We start from the raw sequence: 17,118 nt of genomic DNA, 5'->3' as shown, positions 1-17,118 counted from the left end.
AACTACTTTCAAACTATAAAAATAATAAAAATAATAATAATTCCTGTTGGCTAATATTGCTCATTGGTCAATATTGGTATCTGATTCTAGGGACATCTATGGATCTCAGGGAATGTATTCCCAGTGTCAGAAATACTGTGTCTGTTACTAGGCTTGAGTAAAGTGTAATGAACCAAAGGAGAATATCAATAAATTATTGTAATTTTTTTTAATCTTTGACTGTGAATAACACCATACAAAAATTTACCAGACCTGAAAAATCGAATAAAATTAATAAAGGGAAGATGAAGGTTTTGTAGATACAGAACTGAATTCTGCCATCCGGACACATGCAATTTGAAATATGATTATAGAATATAGAATATCAGGCCTATAAATTACCTTATTATGGCCAAGTCCCACATCTATGGATCGGGCCAAATCTTCCCTTTCCAATGGCAGAGTTCAATCTGGATTTAGTATCACCAGGCGTGATTCACAAACCGTGAATGAAATCTACTGTAAGTACAGTTACTTTTTTATAATGTAAATTTCTCCACCATTTCTCATCAGAATGCAACACCGTTTTTTTGCTAGATGTTCACAGAAAGGTGAGAAACGAACTGCATTCTGTTTTATGGCAATACCGTTCAGGTTTGTGGGAGATAATCCCAAAAAATTAAGTAAATAAAAAAGTAAATCCAGAAGTCAGATGATTGACAGGGGCTGGCGTGAGCTGGGTAGTGTAGTTCTTCAAAATTCAAAAGCCCCTCGAAAGCCCTGGGTCTCTTCCTTCAAAAGACTACGCTCACTTTTGGCTGTAGTGCCACATCCCCCCATCAATACGCGCCGGTTTTCCGACTCAATGCCCTGAGATTTCTATAATCTTATATTTCACTAATAACAGTTAAAATCATTGGTAAACAAATGTAATGCTGAAAAAATATACACTTTGGGTTAGGGTCTTCTTTACTCTTGGCTAAACATTTTTAAGAAAATGCAACATACATTCTGTAGAGATGGATTTATTGCATGATGTCATTTTACGCGGTCCAGTACTCAAATCTCTAATCCTGACGTTATTTTTTTTTTTATACTTGAAGCTGATTGAGGAGCTGGAGGGTCTGCTGACGGGTGTGAGCCTGCGGGCCTCTGAGGCCCAGCGGTACCAGGAGACCCTCGTCACCCTGCAGGGACCTGCTCCACTCCAAACACCTCCTCGCCACAGAGGAGCTCCTCAAGGTAGGAGTACACACACACACACACACACACACACACAACACACACACACACACCACACGCACAGCACACACACACACACACACACACACACACACCACGTCACACACACCACACACACACACGACCACACACACACACACACACACACACACACACACACACACACACACACACACACACACACACACACACACACACACACACACACACGCACACACACACACACCACGCACGCACACACACACACACGCACGCACACACCACACACCACGCACGCACACACACACACACACACACTCACACACACACACACACACACACACACACACACACACACACACACACACGCCGCGCAGCGCGCGCGCAACACACACACACACACACTCACACACACACAGAGTTTCTTAACCCTTTCACTGCTTCCACACGACAGAAGGTTAACCCTTTCACTGCCACACCGACGGCCTGTTAACCCTTTCACTGCCACACGACAGCAGCCTGTTAACCCTTTCGCTGCCACACGACACGAAGGTTAATTGATTGATTGATTGAAAAGGTTTATTAACAGATTGCAGAATGGGTACAGTACAGTACAGCTCAATACATACAATTGTTAAGAGGATGCAGACCAGAGAAAGACTTTCATCTTGTTTACATCAGGGTCCCCCATTTTCAATTCATCATATGACACACACGACATACAGATAGACAGTACTGCTACATCTATACATTTATGACATACCAGATTTTCAAATACAGTACTGTTTGTGATACTAAATCCAGAAGAAGAGTATATACATTTGACATAGAAACTGTACATTGGAGGAGGTTGAGTAGGTGGGGTGGGGCTGTACATTGGAGGTGGGGGGGGGGGGGGGGGTTGGGTAGGGGACAACACACACTGTACATTGGAATACTGACATACATTTGACATGGAAACTGTACATTGGAGGAGGTTGGGTAGGTGGGGGGGGGGCTGTACATTGGAATACTGACAACGCCATGCTTGGTCTTTATTGTACAACTGGGTTCGGACATTTACAGTGGCCAGTTTTGAATTGCAGTCTCCCGTAGGTGTTCTTGTGAGAGTGTTTTTGAAAGTGGGTAGTGATTCACATTCCTTTACAGCTTTGGGTAGGGCGTTCCACATTCTTGTGGCATAACCCTTTACTATCACACAACCGACGGCAACCGAAGGGTTAAAGGGTTAAAAAAAATTCCCTTTTTAAGTTTCTGGTGTTTTCCCCCCTCCCCCCCCCCCCCCCCTCCACCCCCCCCCCCCCCCCCCCCCCCCCCCCCCCCCCCCCCCGATTCCCCCCTCCCCCCCCCCCCCCCCTGGGTCCAGGGCGCCGGCAGTAACGTTGACGTTGAGACAGGAAACATGCAGATGGTGATCAGAGACGCCAACGTCACCCTGTGTCTGTGGGCCAACCTCAACAAGAGCTCCAGGTACGTGCCTTTTGAATAAACATTTCATTTGTACACATTTCTGTCTCATTAGTCAATTAGTTAGTTAGTTATTGTCTCATTAATTATTAGTGAGTAGGTGAACCTTCATTTAACAGTAAATCAATTTAAGTCAAGTAGCAAAGTGCTTCACACACTCAACATAAAAACTAGACGGGGGCGGCTGGGTGGGTGGCGTAGCGGAGATTGCGCTCGTCGTCACCAATGCAAGAGACTCCGGTATCGAATCCCAGTCTCGGCGTTGCCTTCGGCTTGGGCCGGCCGTCGTACTGGCTCATTTTGGCAGAGCCAGCAGGTGGAAGTCGATGGGTGGGGATTGGACGTTGTGGACAGCGACCCCTACAGGTCGGTTGGGAGACGCCTGCACAGCGGAAACAGGAAGTATCGGGGGCAGCGTGAGCCTCCCACTCCTCGCCACTGAGAGTCTGCGCTGTCTGGTGAAAAGATGCGACAGGCTGCCTCCTCGTGTACCGGAGGGGACATGTGATGCAAGGCTTCTATCCTCACTACAACCGACCAGTGGGGGGCATAGTCTAGCAACGTTCAAGACAGGGGAGGGGAGAATTGGCACGGCGAAATTGGGATGGGAGAAAAATAAGGAGAAAAAGTGGATAAAAAAAAAAACTAGAGGTCAAAAAGCAATTGTGCAATAATACAAACACAAATATATAACAGAACCACCTGTGAGTAAAGCTACGTTTAGGAGTTTCTTCAAATTTGCAACAATCAGCTGATCTCATACTCACAGCACCCTTTTAATATTAGCTTCTATATTTAATATTAGGAACCACAGGACCCTGGTCAGAGGACCTGACAGACAGAACCCTGGTCAGAGGACCTGACAGACAGCTCAACAATAGAAAGTGGAATAATCAAACAAACTTTAAACAGAACATGTTAAAATGTATCTTTTCAACAATACTATAGAACCCCCTGAATCTGTGAAACATGTTTGTAAAATGTATTGATTCATTATGATCAAAACTAATTAATTGCCTGTGTCCCAAGTGTGACATGATCACAAATGGCATAAATTGTGAACAGCTCGTTTAGACTCGTTAACCCGAAGACTTCAAACTCTGGCCAAAAACGACAAGGAGTACATAACGTCATTTGTCCTCGGTGCCTAAATAACAATGGACTAACAAGTCCATACAAAGAGTTGGCAAAACCCATTTTTCCATAATAATGTCCTCTTTAACGCTGCTTCCCTGTGTTCCATGTTGCCCCCTAGTGGACGAGGTTAAACAAAGCTCAACTGAACAAGGTGACAGGATGCAAATGTGGCACAATGGCCTAAAGATAGAGAGGCTGCCCAATAAACATAAGGTTGCTGGTTTGATCCTCTGCACTGACAGGGGTGTGTGATCCCAGCTGTGAGCAAGCAACTGGCTGGTATTTCCCCCACGGAGCCCTCCATCTCTGCCTAAGTGCCCTTGAGCAAGGCACCGAACCCACAAACTTGTCCAGGGGCGCTGCGATGCGAGTGATACCGCACTCGGACATCTCTCAGGAGGAAAGGCAGATGTTTGGGGAGTCCATACAGTTTGTACATGTCTATGTAGGAAGGATATGCAGTGTGCATTTTGTGCATATTGTTTTATTGCCTCGTTTAAAATGACACAATAAACACGGCACATCTTTGTGTATGCAATATGTCTCACTCTCTCCTCTTCCTCTGTTCTGAATTTGTGTTTCATTACACGTATAATGCTTATCAACTGTTTTGCCTGTTTTATAGCAACACTACTATCACCGACATCTAAGAAGGGAGATCCCCCCCTTGAACGGTCCTTCTAAGGTTTCTCCCCCTCCACATTGCCTGTGGTGCTTTTTTCCTATTGCTAGGTTTTTAGTGGGGTTTTTCCTTACCTTCGCGTGGAGAGTGTTGCATTAATTTAATTAATTAATTTTACATTTTATTTTGGATTTCCCAGTGTTTTTGTCTTTGTTCTTGATTTATTGTGATGTTTCTTCTTGACTTTTTTTTCAAAGATGACGTGTCCGGCCGGCCCATGGGGACATTAACGTGTGTTGTCGGGCCTTACGAACACATGTGATTTGATTTGGTCCTGCCGCCACCAGGTTCAAAGGCCATCGGTTTGAGCAGACGGGCCTGGGCTTTGAGCTGCCGAAGCAGCTGGCTGTGAGCGACGTCGCTGTGCGGATCCTGCACACCCACTACGACCACCTGACCCCCCGAGCGAGAGCGCCCCCCGGCAGGGGACACACCCCCAGCCACAGGTCCCCGACTACTATTATAGCTACTATTCCTACAACAACAACTAATAAAAATGTTTTAATTCCATTTGGGCTGTAGTGCTTAATGTCTGAAGGAGTCGACTGAAGGCTTCTTGTCCTCTGCAAAAGCATGCAATGGGTCCACTGATGGATACATCTTGATATTTGTCTAGTCTAGTGTGTTCATTAGATGGTGAAATCCTCTTTCAGTGCCTCTGTGCCTGTTTTCTTAGGCAGTTGGCCTCTGGTATGCGTGCCATTAGCGTTAGCCACGCTTCTAGGCCTCTTTTCTTTTGGAAAAAATTATAATCTTTTTATTTTTTTATATTCGACTAAGAGGTTGGCCAGTCGACTACGGCTCCTTTCGACCGATTAGTCGACTAATCGATTAATAGGGGTCAGCCCTACTACTACGATAGTAGTACGATACTGTAAGACTCTAGAAAGGTACAGGAAAGAGGAGCGAAGTTGTAACACATTTTTGGAGATATTGAAATGATTTACTTGTTTTGCTTTCATTTATTGCCGTTTTTTTGTTCTGATCAAGACGTCCGCATATACCTTTTGCTTTCTAAAATACTGGATGGACAGTATAGCCTATTGATTGTAAAATAATTTTTTTTATTAACAGTACTAATTATATAAACTTGATCGACGGTCAAGTGATTTAGTTTGAAGATGATTCTGTTGGGGTGTCCTGGTGGCTCACCTCGATCGGACGCGTACCGTTTAAATCACAACGTCCTGGTTTGAATCCGGCCTGTCATCCCCTGTCTCTCTACCCTGCTTTCCTGTCACTCACTCTGAGTCACTCATCATAACCCAATAAAAGCCAAAATTCCCTAAAAATCTTTTTTTATTGCAATAAGGGCTAGGACCTGATAAGCATATTGCTTCTTTGATTGATTGAAAACTTATTAAACAGATTGCAGAATGGGTACAATACAGTACGGCTCAATACACTCAATTGTTAAGGGGATGCAGACCAGAGAAAGACTTTAGTCTTGTTTACATCAGGGTCCCCCATTTTCAATTCATCATGACATTTATGACATACACGACATACAGATATATACAGTACCGTTTCATCCAGATATCACGACAGTTTGATGAGCACAGCTACGGTTTAAAAAGAAAAAAAACAGCTCATGAAACGACAAAATGTAATTCCAATGAATGTTATGCAAATTTGAGTGCACGCAAAAAAAGATTACCATCTTGAAAAATGAAAATGTTGCCACATAACGTTATACCTTATGCTACACATCCCACACACTAGAGGTCATCATACGGTTCCTTAACCTTTTCCCCTCACTCTAAACTTTGAACTCTGAGGCTTCTCTCTCAGGTCGGTTTCATTCAAGGGTTTGCTAATGAGGATTATAAAATGAACATGTTTTTAATCGACCGTAAATCAAAGTGTCAATGCTGTTTGTCATTTTAACAGCAGATACACTTTCTTAAATGCCATCATCCCCGACAGAGCGGTGTGATGGGGAGCTGATTGATTGATTGAAAAATGTATTAACAGATTGTAGAATGGGTACAATACAGTACAGCTCAATACACACAATTGTTAAGGGGATGCAGACCAGAGAAAGACTTTCGTCTTGTTTACATCAGGGTTCCCCATTTTCAATACATTTTGACATTTATGACATACATGACATACAGATATACAGATATATATCGACATTTATGACATACATGACATACAAATATACAGTACTGTTACATCCAGACATTTATGACATACAAGATATACAAATATACAGTAGTTTAAGAGACAGAGATCCTAAAAGAAAATATATACTGTACATTCGAGGGGGAAGAAACTGTACTTGTATTTGGAGGGGGTTGGGTGGTGGGGGGGGGGTGGACATTTATGGGGGCCAGTTTCGAATTGCAGCCTCCCGTAGGTGCTCTTTGAGGGCGGGTTTGAAGGTGGGTAGGGATTCACATTATTTTACGGCTGTGGGTAGGGCGTTCCACATTGTTGTGGCATAATTGCGAAACATGTTTAGTCCCTTGTTTGAGCCGAATCTGGGTTGAGCATGATTTGTGGAGCTCCCTCTGGTGTTGTGGTCATGGAATTCACTGACCTTTGGGAAGTATTTCGACATGTACATGGTATCTTAGTGGTGTAGTCGTGTATCTTGTAGACCAGGCCCATTGCAAGTTGCTGTACTCTGTCGTCTACTCTAGCCATCCTAGGATGTCAAAATGGGCAGGGGTGAGGTGGGTTCTAGGAGTAAGGTCAAGCAGTAGTCTGACCAGTTTGTTTTGTGATGTTTGTAGTCTTGTTTTTAGTGCCTTTGAGGTGCTTTGGTACCATGAGGTGCAAGCATAGTCGTAGTACCCTTGAATGAGTGCTCCTGCCAGAGTCTTCTTGCTTACCAGAGAGGAGATCCGGTACAAAATCTTGTTCGTTGGTTGACTTTTTTTTATTAATTGGTTGCCATTTTGTCACAGGAAAGATTTGCCTCTAGGATGGAGCCCAGTTATGCAATTTCATCTTTCCTTGTGACAATATTGTCACCCACTGTAACAGAGAAGCCGTTGGCCTTGCTGAGTTTGTTATTTGATCCAAAGATAATGGACTCTGTTTTACCCAGGTGTAATGATAGTTTGATGATGATGATCAGCGAGCCAGGTGCAGATTATTCCGAGTTCAGAGCCTCGTAATCTTCCTATTCCTTTTCGGACTAAATACTGTTTTGTTTATTATTATTTATTATAATTTTTTTTTTACAGTAAATTATCTTTGTATTTCTTTTTTCCATTGTTATTTCTTGTTTGTTTATTGTATGTATATTGTTCGAAATAAACTATTCATTAATACTATTCCTACCACAACTACTACTAGTAGTACCACTACTGATAATAATAACACCTAATACTACCACCTGTCTTCCTTGGAAGTTGGCCCTAATGCCCTATATGAGGGGACACGAGCCCCAGGGATATTGAACACATTGTCCCCCTCCCTAAAGCTTCCGCTTACATGATGTCCTCTTGTCTCACCGTGTCCTCTCGGTCCCAGGTCCCTGGGAGGGGATTACGAGGCTCCTCCAGAGACCGACTCACCCGACCGGGGGGAGACGGAAGGAGGGGGGGAGACGAGGGGACGCAGAGGAGGAGGAGGAGGAGGAGGAGGAGGAGGAGGAGCAGAGGAGGGGGGTGCAGTCTGTCCAGCAGGGCTCTAACGGAAGGAAGGTGGGCGAGATGGACGGAAGGAAGAAATGATGATGGGGGGGGGGGGGGGGGGTGTTTGTCCAACAGCATTTCAGTAGGTAGGAACTGATGTACTAAACCAGACCAGGTACCAAGCAAAGATTAGACGTATAACATCAAACAACAACGATCAAAGCAACGACCACGTGATTTTCTGCTCGCCTATTTTGTTGCATCATCTTCAGGAAATGGAGTGACTTCTATAGGGTATACCTCCTCGGAGCAGGTTGGTACAGTAGGTAAAAAGAGTACAAACAACTAGGAATAGAGTTTCTGCTCGAATGTGTGTGGAATCCACGAGAGATTAGGCATAATAACACTATACGCTACAAAAATACACACTTTGTCCGGGTTCCATTTCAGTCACTAGGACCTTCATCAGGCATTGAGCAGGTCGGTAGGTCGGTACACATTTACATCGAGGCCGGTGCCCGTGTTCAGACGTGCTGTAGAGACAGTCAGGGATTGACCCAGCAACCCTTAGTTTTGACCGTCAGTTGGCCTCGCTAACCAACCTGCCCAAGGGGTTCATATTTGTATTCTTGTTGTGTGTGTGTGTGTGTGTGTGTGTGTGTGTGGTGTGTGGTGTGTGTGTGTGTGTGTGTGTGTGTGTCATGTGTGTGTGTGTGTGTGTGTGTGTGTGTGTGTGTGTGTGTGTGTGTGTGTGTGTGTGTGTGTGTGTGTGTAGGAGAGACCGGAGGGGGGAGAGAAGCAGACGGAGACTCCGCTGGAAGCCGTCTCAGGTGAGGGAGACACAGAGGCCTTTGTTCCTCTTGTCCTGCCAACGCCTTTATTACAGATCTGACCGTAGCATAAAATAGTAAACGGACTGCATTTATATAGCGCTTTTATCCAAAGTGCTTTGCAACTTTATGCCTCACATTCAGTCACACATTCAGTCACACACGGACTGCAAGGTGCCAAACTGCTCGTTGGGAGCGATTCGTTGAGTGTCTTGTTGCTCAAGAACACTTTGACACATTCCTGGAATTCAACCGGGAACCCTCCTCTCCATCTCTTCACGTTGGTGATACTGTACACACACACCGCTTTGACGGACATGACAACGTGCCTTTTGTGTTGCCTGTGTGTGTTTCTCTCAGTCTAGGCATGTTGGAAGAGAACATCTTATCAGTCTTCTTTTAATAAAACACTGTCATTCTAATTGTCTGTCAAACAATTCCTTACATCAATAGCTATTAAACCTTTATCATCATCCGTTTATCATCAGTCATATATCCACTATTCTATATAGTGCACAGGAATACCTCAACACCTCGGTGTCGCTCATATTTGTGTTCCAGCTCAAGTTCGTTTGAACCTTTAATCAATGTGCATCGAAAGTGCATTTATATGTATATGGCTGATCTCAGCCTTACTAGGAGTTGCTAAACAGTGACCATGGTGAAACCAAAGGAATCGATTTATATTTACATTTAAGGAGAGAGCGGGATAGAAAGAGAGAGAGAGAGCGAGCACGAGGGACGGCTCAAGTACCTAGCTAACTTCTAGCTAACGTGGGCTAATGCTAGTCCTTTAAAACCATCCTTTAACACTTATACCAAATATGTCAATATTCATTTACCAAACAGCATTTCAACTCAAACAGTACATATATCCCAAAAACATAACCTTTATAACCCACTTGGAGATACTTAGCTCCGACACTTTAATGATTAATGGGGAATTGTATTTCAACACTTTATTTAACGTGCCACGGCATCATCAATTGACGGTCAACTTCTAAACCACTCTTTACTCGTCGTCTTAAACTTGACTCAAACATAACCTCATTGGGCTCTCGACATTGTATATATCATTATTAACCTTTATGTGTGTTTTGTAATGCATCACCCGCCTGAAACACAGGTTGCAGTTAGTTATGGACAAAAGGAGGCGCGGACATGATGTTACTGGTTCTGAATCCTCTCAGTTGTGAGAATCAGCTCGTCTCGTGCGGCCGTAGGTAGCAGAGTACGGTCTTCTAGAAGGCGGCGAAGTTACTGAACGCAAGTCCTATACTGCCACCTATTGACCAAGTTATATTAATGTTGTCCATTATGATATGACTGTTCTACCTTATTTCTAATGGAGGTGATACTGTACAAGTATATGTTCACAACGCTTTGACCCATAATCTAATGATTATTAACGTGATACCACTTCGAGTGGGCATCACATGTGCACGCAGGGCTGGTGGAGTGACTTCTCCCTGGTAGAGAGAGAGAGAGAGAGAGAGAGAGAGAGAGAGAGAGAGAGAGAGAGAGAGAGAGAGAGAGAGAGAGGAACCGTGTGCAGGAGTGTGTACATGTGTGTGCGCGCGGGGCTGACTCCCACCCGCACGCCCATATTCCGATCCGTGCAATAATATTCACAGCGGTATATATTGTCATTTGAAACAAGTTACCAATGCATTGTCCAGTGGGATTATGCCCCCCCCCCATGGCGAAATTAATTAGTCCTCTCTATCTCTCTATCTCTCTCTCTCTGTGCCAGTGCAGACTGTGTGGGTGACTGTCACTCAAAGCGCTTATGGGCGGAGCCCAGCACAAACAGCCTGAAATCCTGAAGTAGAAAAATTATGCTTTTGAGTAATTGATTAAAAATATAAAACAATGAATCTTTTTGAATTTTTTTTTTACAGATGTGTTCCATTAGACTCACAGGAATTGTGTAAAGTTGCCCAAATAGTGCAAGGAATAGCAAGACATGGGACCTTTAAGTAAAACAGAAAATTAAGCAAAACAACAAAATCATACTGGCTCCTATTGGAGCACCTAACTACCTTTACTGTAGTCCAGTCCCTAACTAGGCCGGGCCGCTGTCCGGCTTACCGGTGGTCAACTCACGGTTGCAGATGTCTCCCCACAGCTCTCTCACTCTCCATTCCAAGACACACTCTGAGGCTCTTTGTCTGTCCTCTTCGAGAGGCACGCTGATCGCTAATTGAGAGACAGCTGTGTGTGTGGGTCTGCATGTGTGAAGCTGTCAGTCCTCTTCTCTCCACTGGGAGGAGCCAACAGGCAGGAACATAGCAGCCATCAATCACCATTCCCCTCAGCCCCTTACAGTACACAGTCTCTTCCGTGTCTGTGCCTTGCTCTGCTGCGGTACAACAGGGAATGGAACTCCTAACCCTGGTAGCATTAGTGAGCAAGACACTTAACCCCTAACTGCCCCCGACGAGCAGGTTGGCACCTCGCACGGTCACCTCCACTGTTTGTGTGTGAATGAATGAATGAATGGATGAATGGATTGGATCAAAGTGCCACATAAATGCAGTCCGTTTAGCGTTCCATTTGACCCAGTGAGCTACACAGGAGCACTTTTGTTTTTTTCCCCAGTGAAGACATGAATATGACAGAAGATAACAGAGGACGGTGACGTCGACACTCTCTGTCTTTTCTCTCTTCAGGTAAAGAGGACTCTGGTTCTGTCCCCCTGGTGGCAGCAGTGGTCAGCGGCGGTGAGAGCGTCCAGGTGGTGGACCTGCAGCAGTACACTCCCCTGGGCGGAGTGTTCTACTGCGACGTGTTCCACCTCCCGCCGCAGGCGCGGCAGCTCAGAGGCTGGGCCATCAGAAAGGTGAACAGAATACGATAGGACAGAATAGTGTAGGATACTGTATAGGGATGCTCGATATTGGCTTTTTTACCGATACCGATATTCCGATATTGTCCAACTCTTAATTTCGATACCGATACCGATATCAACCGATACCGATATATGCAGGGTTTCCCCCCAAAAAAACTGAATAATTTCAGGTAACTAATAATTTCACTGGATGCATTCAAAAGGCTTTCTAAATGTAAGCATTATCTGTGCAAAATATGATAATTAATAAAGTAAAAATTAACATTACATATCTCTTGTTGTTGAATTAAACCAACATGCATACTTTTGACAATAAATAAAATAAGAATTGGTTCTTACTTGCTTGCCTGGGTAAATAAAGGTTAAATAAATGTAAAAAAAAAGAAAAAAAAAGAAAAAAATTGTTATTGTTCTCTTTTTTTTTTTTTTACCGATACCGATATTTTCCGATATCACATTCTACTGCCGATATCGGCCGATAATATCGGACATCCCTAATACTGTAGGTAAAGTGCACTGTTTTAAGCACAATGCGACAGTTTGTATCACACCAACACATTGAATTGGCTCCCTCCCCCCCTCCCCCCTGTACCCCCACCCTTCCAGCTCCTGGACACGGCGCTGCGGGTGTTCCCCTACCCCACGGAGCAGTCTCAGGTCCAGGAGGACGGCGGGCACGTCCTCACCACCCCTCCTCCTCCCCGTGTCGGAGTGTCCGTGCCACTGCCCGACTCGGTCCTCTTCCTGGAACAACCCCAAGTGGCCCGCTGGGACCCCGCAGGTAGGACAGGTGACACCGCTGGGACCCTGCAGGTAGGACAGGTGACACCGCTGGGACCCTGCAGGTAGGACAGGTGACACCGCTGGGACCCTGCAGGTAGGACAGGTGACACCGCTGGGACCCTGCAGGTAGGACAGGTGACACCGCTGGGACCCTGCAGGTAGGACAGGTGACACCGCTGGGACCCCGCAGGTAGGACAGGTGACACCGCTGGGACCCTGCAGGTAGGACAGGTGACACCGCTGGGACCCTGCAGGTAGGACAGGTGACACCGCTGGGACCCTGCAGGTAGGACAGGTGACACTGACTGTAGGTAGGAAGTCCGGCCAGGAAGTAGGAATCAAATGATGTAGGAGTTACATTAAGACGTCCTAAATGATGATATTAACATAGTGATTGCTCCACCTCACCTCACACTCTGGCCACAGCTTTGCACCGAGTTCTGGGATCGACTGCTATGAACACAGTGCAACAGAAAGGACAGAATGTCTGTATTTTTGTCCAGTTTAATGATTTGAATCTATATTGTTCAGTATATTGTTGCTGCACTATACAATACTTCATCCTTTGCAAGTCAACGCCCCCCCCCCCCCCCCCTCCTTCCATCAACTCACTGGACTGAAATATTTATATTTATTAATTTATTTGCACAAGCACTAAATGCACTTGGGACAATGATGGTATGTTATATATTGGGACATTGGGACATTGATACTTTATTACTTATTACTATATTACTACTATTATTGACATTATTATTTTGCACATGTTATATCTTATGTTGTATGCCAGTGGTGATGTTCCTAACAAATTTCGTTGTACCAACAATGACAAATAAAGATCTATTCTAAATTCTATTCTAAATATTCTATTCTATTCTATTCTAAAAGCAAAGCGTCAGATTGCTACTTGGTAAGAGACATTGCAAAATAAAATTCAAGGACTTTCAAGTTCTTTCCCAAGCACTATTTTTCTTTTAAATGCTGTTTATATATATATATATATAAAAACGGATCCAATATTTATGGCTCAAAACCAATTTCCGACAATTAGTTACACTTTAAATGGAAAAATTCTATTCCTTGATTCAGAACAATGTTATCATGGATGAACAAAACTTTCAATGCGAATGATTGATTTGAATTTCAAGGACTTTTTAAGCACCTTGATAAAAGAAATGAGCTGTTTTCAAGGAATTCCACGCCTTGACTTTTTTTTGTAAAAAATCAAGCGCTTCAAGGACCTTGTGCGAACCCTGAGTTTAGTGCTTGAAAAATCGAAGTGTCGGCTGATGTGCACAAACTGGTACGGCAACGATGACGGACCCCCGGTGAGTCACTGACCTCCGTCCCGCCCCCCCATCCTCCAGGGCAGCGGTGGAGGACGGACGGCATCAGCGACGTCTCCTTGGAGGCGGAGGAGGGCAGGATCTCCTTCAAGATGGACACCTTCTACACCTTTGTGTTGCTGCAGGATGCCCATGCCCACCTGCCCCTGCAGAGCTGGGAGCTGCGGCCGCGCGGCCAGGACTCCGCCCTGCTCGCCATCAACGCAGCGCTCATAGACCTCACCGTCACCATCCAGGTGAGGGGGCCGGCACCGTTCCACCATGTCGATAAGAGTCCATTATATGTTATATTTAGTGCTGTCAGGCGATTACATTTTTTTTATCTAATTAATTACAGGATTTGTAAGTAATTCATCTAATTCATCGCATTTTAATCGCATAACCATTTTATGCCTGATATTCTATATTCTATAATCGTATTTCAAATTGCATGTGTTCCGGGTGGCAGGATTCAGTACTGTATCTACAAAACCTTCTGTTTAATCATCTTCCATTTATTAATTTGCTTAGATTTTTCAGGTCTGGTCAAATTGAGCATGGTGTTATTCACAGTTAAAGATAAAAAAAAATGTAATTGATATTCTCATTTGGTTCATTATAATTGACTCAAGCCTAGTAACAGACACAGTATATCTGACACTGGGAATATATTCCCTGAGATCCATAGATGTCCCTAGAATCAGATACCAAGAACATGCAAATGGACCATATTAAAAAAAAGTCTGTAAATGTGTATTCTACATTCTAAAAAAATGCAAAAAAAAATTATAAAAAAAAAAAAAAAAAAAATTATATATATTCTTTTTGTAATTAATTTTGACTTAATTTTCATAACGCGATAATTTGCTGTGTAATTAATTAATCTAATTAACGCGATAAACTGACAGCCCTAGTTATATTTATAAAACACATTAACGGGTGGTATTTGGGGACGGGCGGAGTGTGCAGCAGGGTCATTTCATTTAGTTTCAAACCTTTATTTCGTGAGACATCGAGGTCGTCACCCTCATTTACAGCGACGACGAGCTTATAAAACAAAGACACAGGTATCAGCAGGTAACGGTTCATAAATAAAGGCACAACAAATAAGAATAAACAATGAAAATCAGTTTCGACACACTTAAATGCAGCAAGAGAAGAGAGAAGGGCATTCCATGTGTTCAGAGTAAACTCAGCAAAGGTACAATGCGTTTCATTATGCTTTACCGGTTGAACTTACACTATTAAATCAATATTATACTGGCTTCCCATTGCACAAATACCGGTTCATGACCTGGCATACCGTGCAGCAAAGGGAATGGCTCTCTCCTACCTCCAGTCATCAATGGTCTCTAACCACACACCCTCAAGAGTGACCCCTCCGCTCTGCATCCTCTGGCCGCCTCAGACCCACTCCCACTCGAGCTCCTGGGGGGGTCATCAAGGAGAAGCAGTCCTCGCTCCACAATGGTGGAACAAACCTCCCACCAGTCAGGACAGCCAAAAACTAAACCTATCGTCTACTAAAAACACACTTCTTCAATCAATATCTGAAATGAAAATGTTTTAATAAAAATCACTAACCTTTGTACCGTCTTTCACTAGTATGCACTCTGCTACTAAGGAATCTAGCTTGCCTATATTACTACCTACTAGCCTATCATGCACTCAAGTCTGTAGCACTCAAGTTCAACAATGTTTGACGAACAATGTTACTGACCCGTAGCTGCCAGAGTTGTACAGTACCCTTCCTGCGGACAAGTTGAAAGTCGCTTTGGATAAAAACATCAGCTTAATCCCTAAATGTAAATGTGATTAAGGCGAGACAGTACCCCCGAAATCACCTTTTAGCTTTTTTCCCCCCTCTACGATATTGAGATTTTGTTATATTTATTTTTGCTTCCTTGTCTTATTTCAAACTAGTGGCGATAAAATATCGAAAACAGACAACTGGTTGTTTATTTTACTTCATTTAGTCTGATTGTGTCCATAGACAATTACAATACAGAACTTTGAGGGTGTTTTCTCAAAAACAAGTTTTTATGCACTTTACGTACACACAAAGACATGGAACTCCATTTCCCTAGTACCTACCCACACCAAACTTTCCACATTTCTTCCCATCTGCTTCTAATTACAGAAGGGTTTGTTGATATATCATTCATAGCCGGGTTTATAGTACCTTTTATACCAAAACTAGCTGACATTTATTTTATGACAGTACAGTATTTCCTGATGTACTATGGGCTGATAAGAGGACATCCCTTCTGGAAAAAGTTTTGTTTTGAATGTATCAACAAAATGAAACCAAGTTTTTGAATCTGGCATTATCCATGTTGGGGATTCGTGTCTTGGCAATAGAGGACGTGCCTCATTTGCATATATAAACATACAATTCAGAAAACTTGCAATATATTTTTTCTTAGTTTATACCGTATGTACATAACAAACTGAGAACGTTTCATAGTGATATCTATTCAAATATCTTTGTTGCCTATTAGGGGGTACTGTCTCGCCTTAAGAATTGTTGTGGAATATTTAGAATGAGCCATGACAGTAAGCTGTAGGAATTTCAGATCGAGTCAGTTTGTATAAAAATATAGAACATAGTTTAATATCTGCTTCACCAGAGATCAGTTTATCATCAGAGACAACATGTTGTACACACAAAGCTTCTGACCACAAAGTGACCAAGAGCTCTTGATCAGACACACATTAAATACATAACTGAAACGACGTACATTTAGACACCCGATATGACAAGAAAAGGTCAACAAAATATGCCCTAGTGAGAGAAATGAATAACAAAAGACGGGTCTAGGCTTATGTTATGTCTTTCTAGATAGAACAAGAGTAAAGGCCATGGTCATATCTCCTCAACCTTGGTCATTGTTAAAGAGACACACACAGACTGTAGCCTAGTGTCTGGGCTGTAGTCAGACTAGTTGATCATATTAAACTAGTCAAGCTATCAGAGATAGAATATGTATTTCAACACAGATCTATAATGACATGATAATATTTCTATTACAGAATCCAAATGTGTGTGTGTGTGTGTGTGTGTGTGTGTGTGTGTGTGTGTGTGTGTGTGTGTTCATTGTTTATTGTTTAAAAGGTGGCGAGCTAGTCTTCCTGGGGTCCACACAGAAAGACAACACAAAACACAAAACATAACAACATGAGATACATATGACAATCACAATTAACAATGATAATTTAAAAACAGTAAAACATTGTAGACATCATTATCAAC

General features: G+C 43.3%; 1 protein-coding gene across 1 annotated transcript in view; it reads left to right on the top strand.

Annotated features, from left to right (window-relative positions):
• The window catches only part of dnai7 (dynein axonemal intermediate chain 7), a gene marked incomplete at both ends in the record, with an annotated part of 28,737 nt that overhangs the window by 5,210 nt on the left and 6,409 nt on the right, over positions 1–17,118 (top strand). The window contains 8 exon segments of the mRNA XM_084338440.1: positions 1,083–1,172; positions 1,174–1,221; positions 2,567–2,670; positions 4,774–4,932; positions 7,973–8,058; positions 11,579–11,748; positions 12,364–12,538; positions 13,908–14,122. Of these exon segments, the coding sequence (XP_084194566.1) occupies positions 1,083–1,172; positions 1,174–1,221; positions 2,567–2,670; positions 4,774–4,932; positions 7,973–8,058; positions 11,579–11,748; positions 12,364–12,538; positions 13,908–14,122 (1,047 nt within the window).

Source organism: Notolepis coatsorum, assembly GCF_963971535.1.
Source record: "Notolepis coatsorum genome assembly, contig: SUPER_15_unloc_1, whole genome shotgun sequence".
Classification (NCBI taxonomy): Eukaryota; Metazoa; Chordata; class Actinopteri; order Aulopiformes; family Paralepididae; genus Notolepis; species Notolepis coatsorum.
The sequence above is the reverse complement of the archived record's forward strand: the minus strand, read 5'-3'. Positions and strand labels throughout refer to the sequence as shown.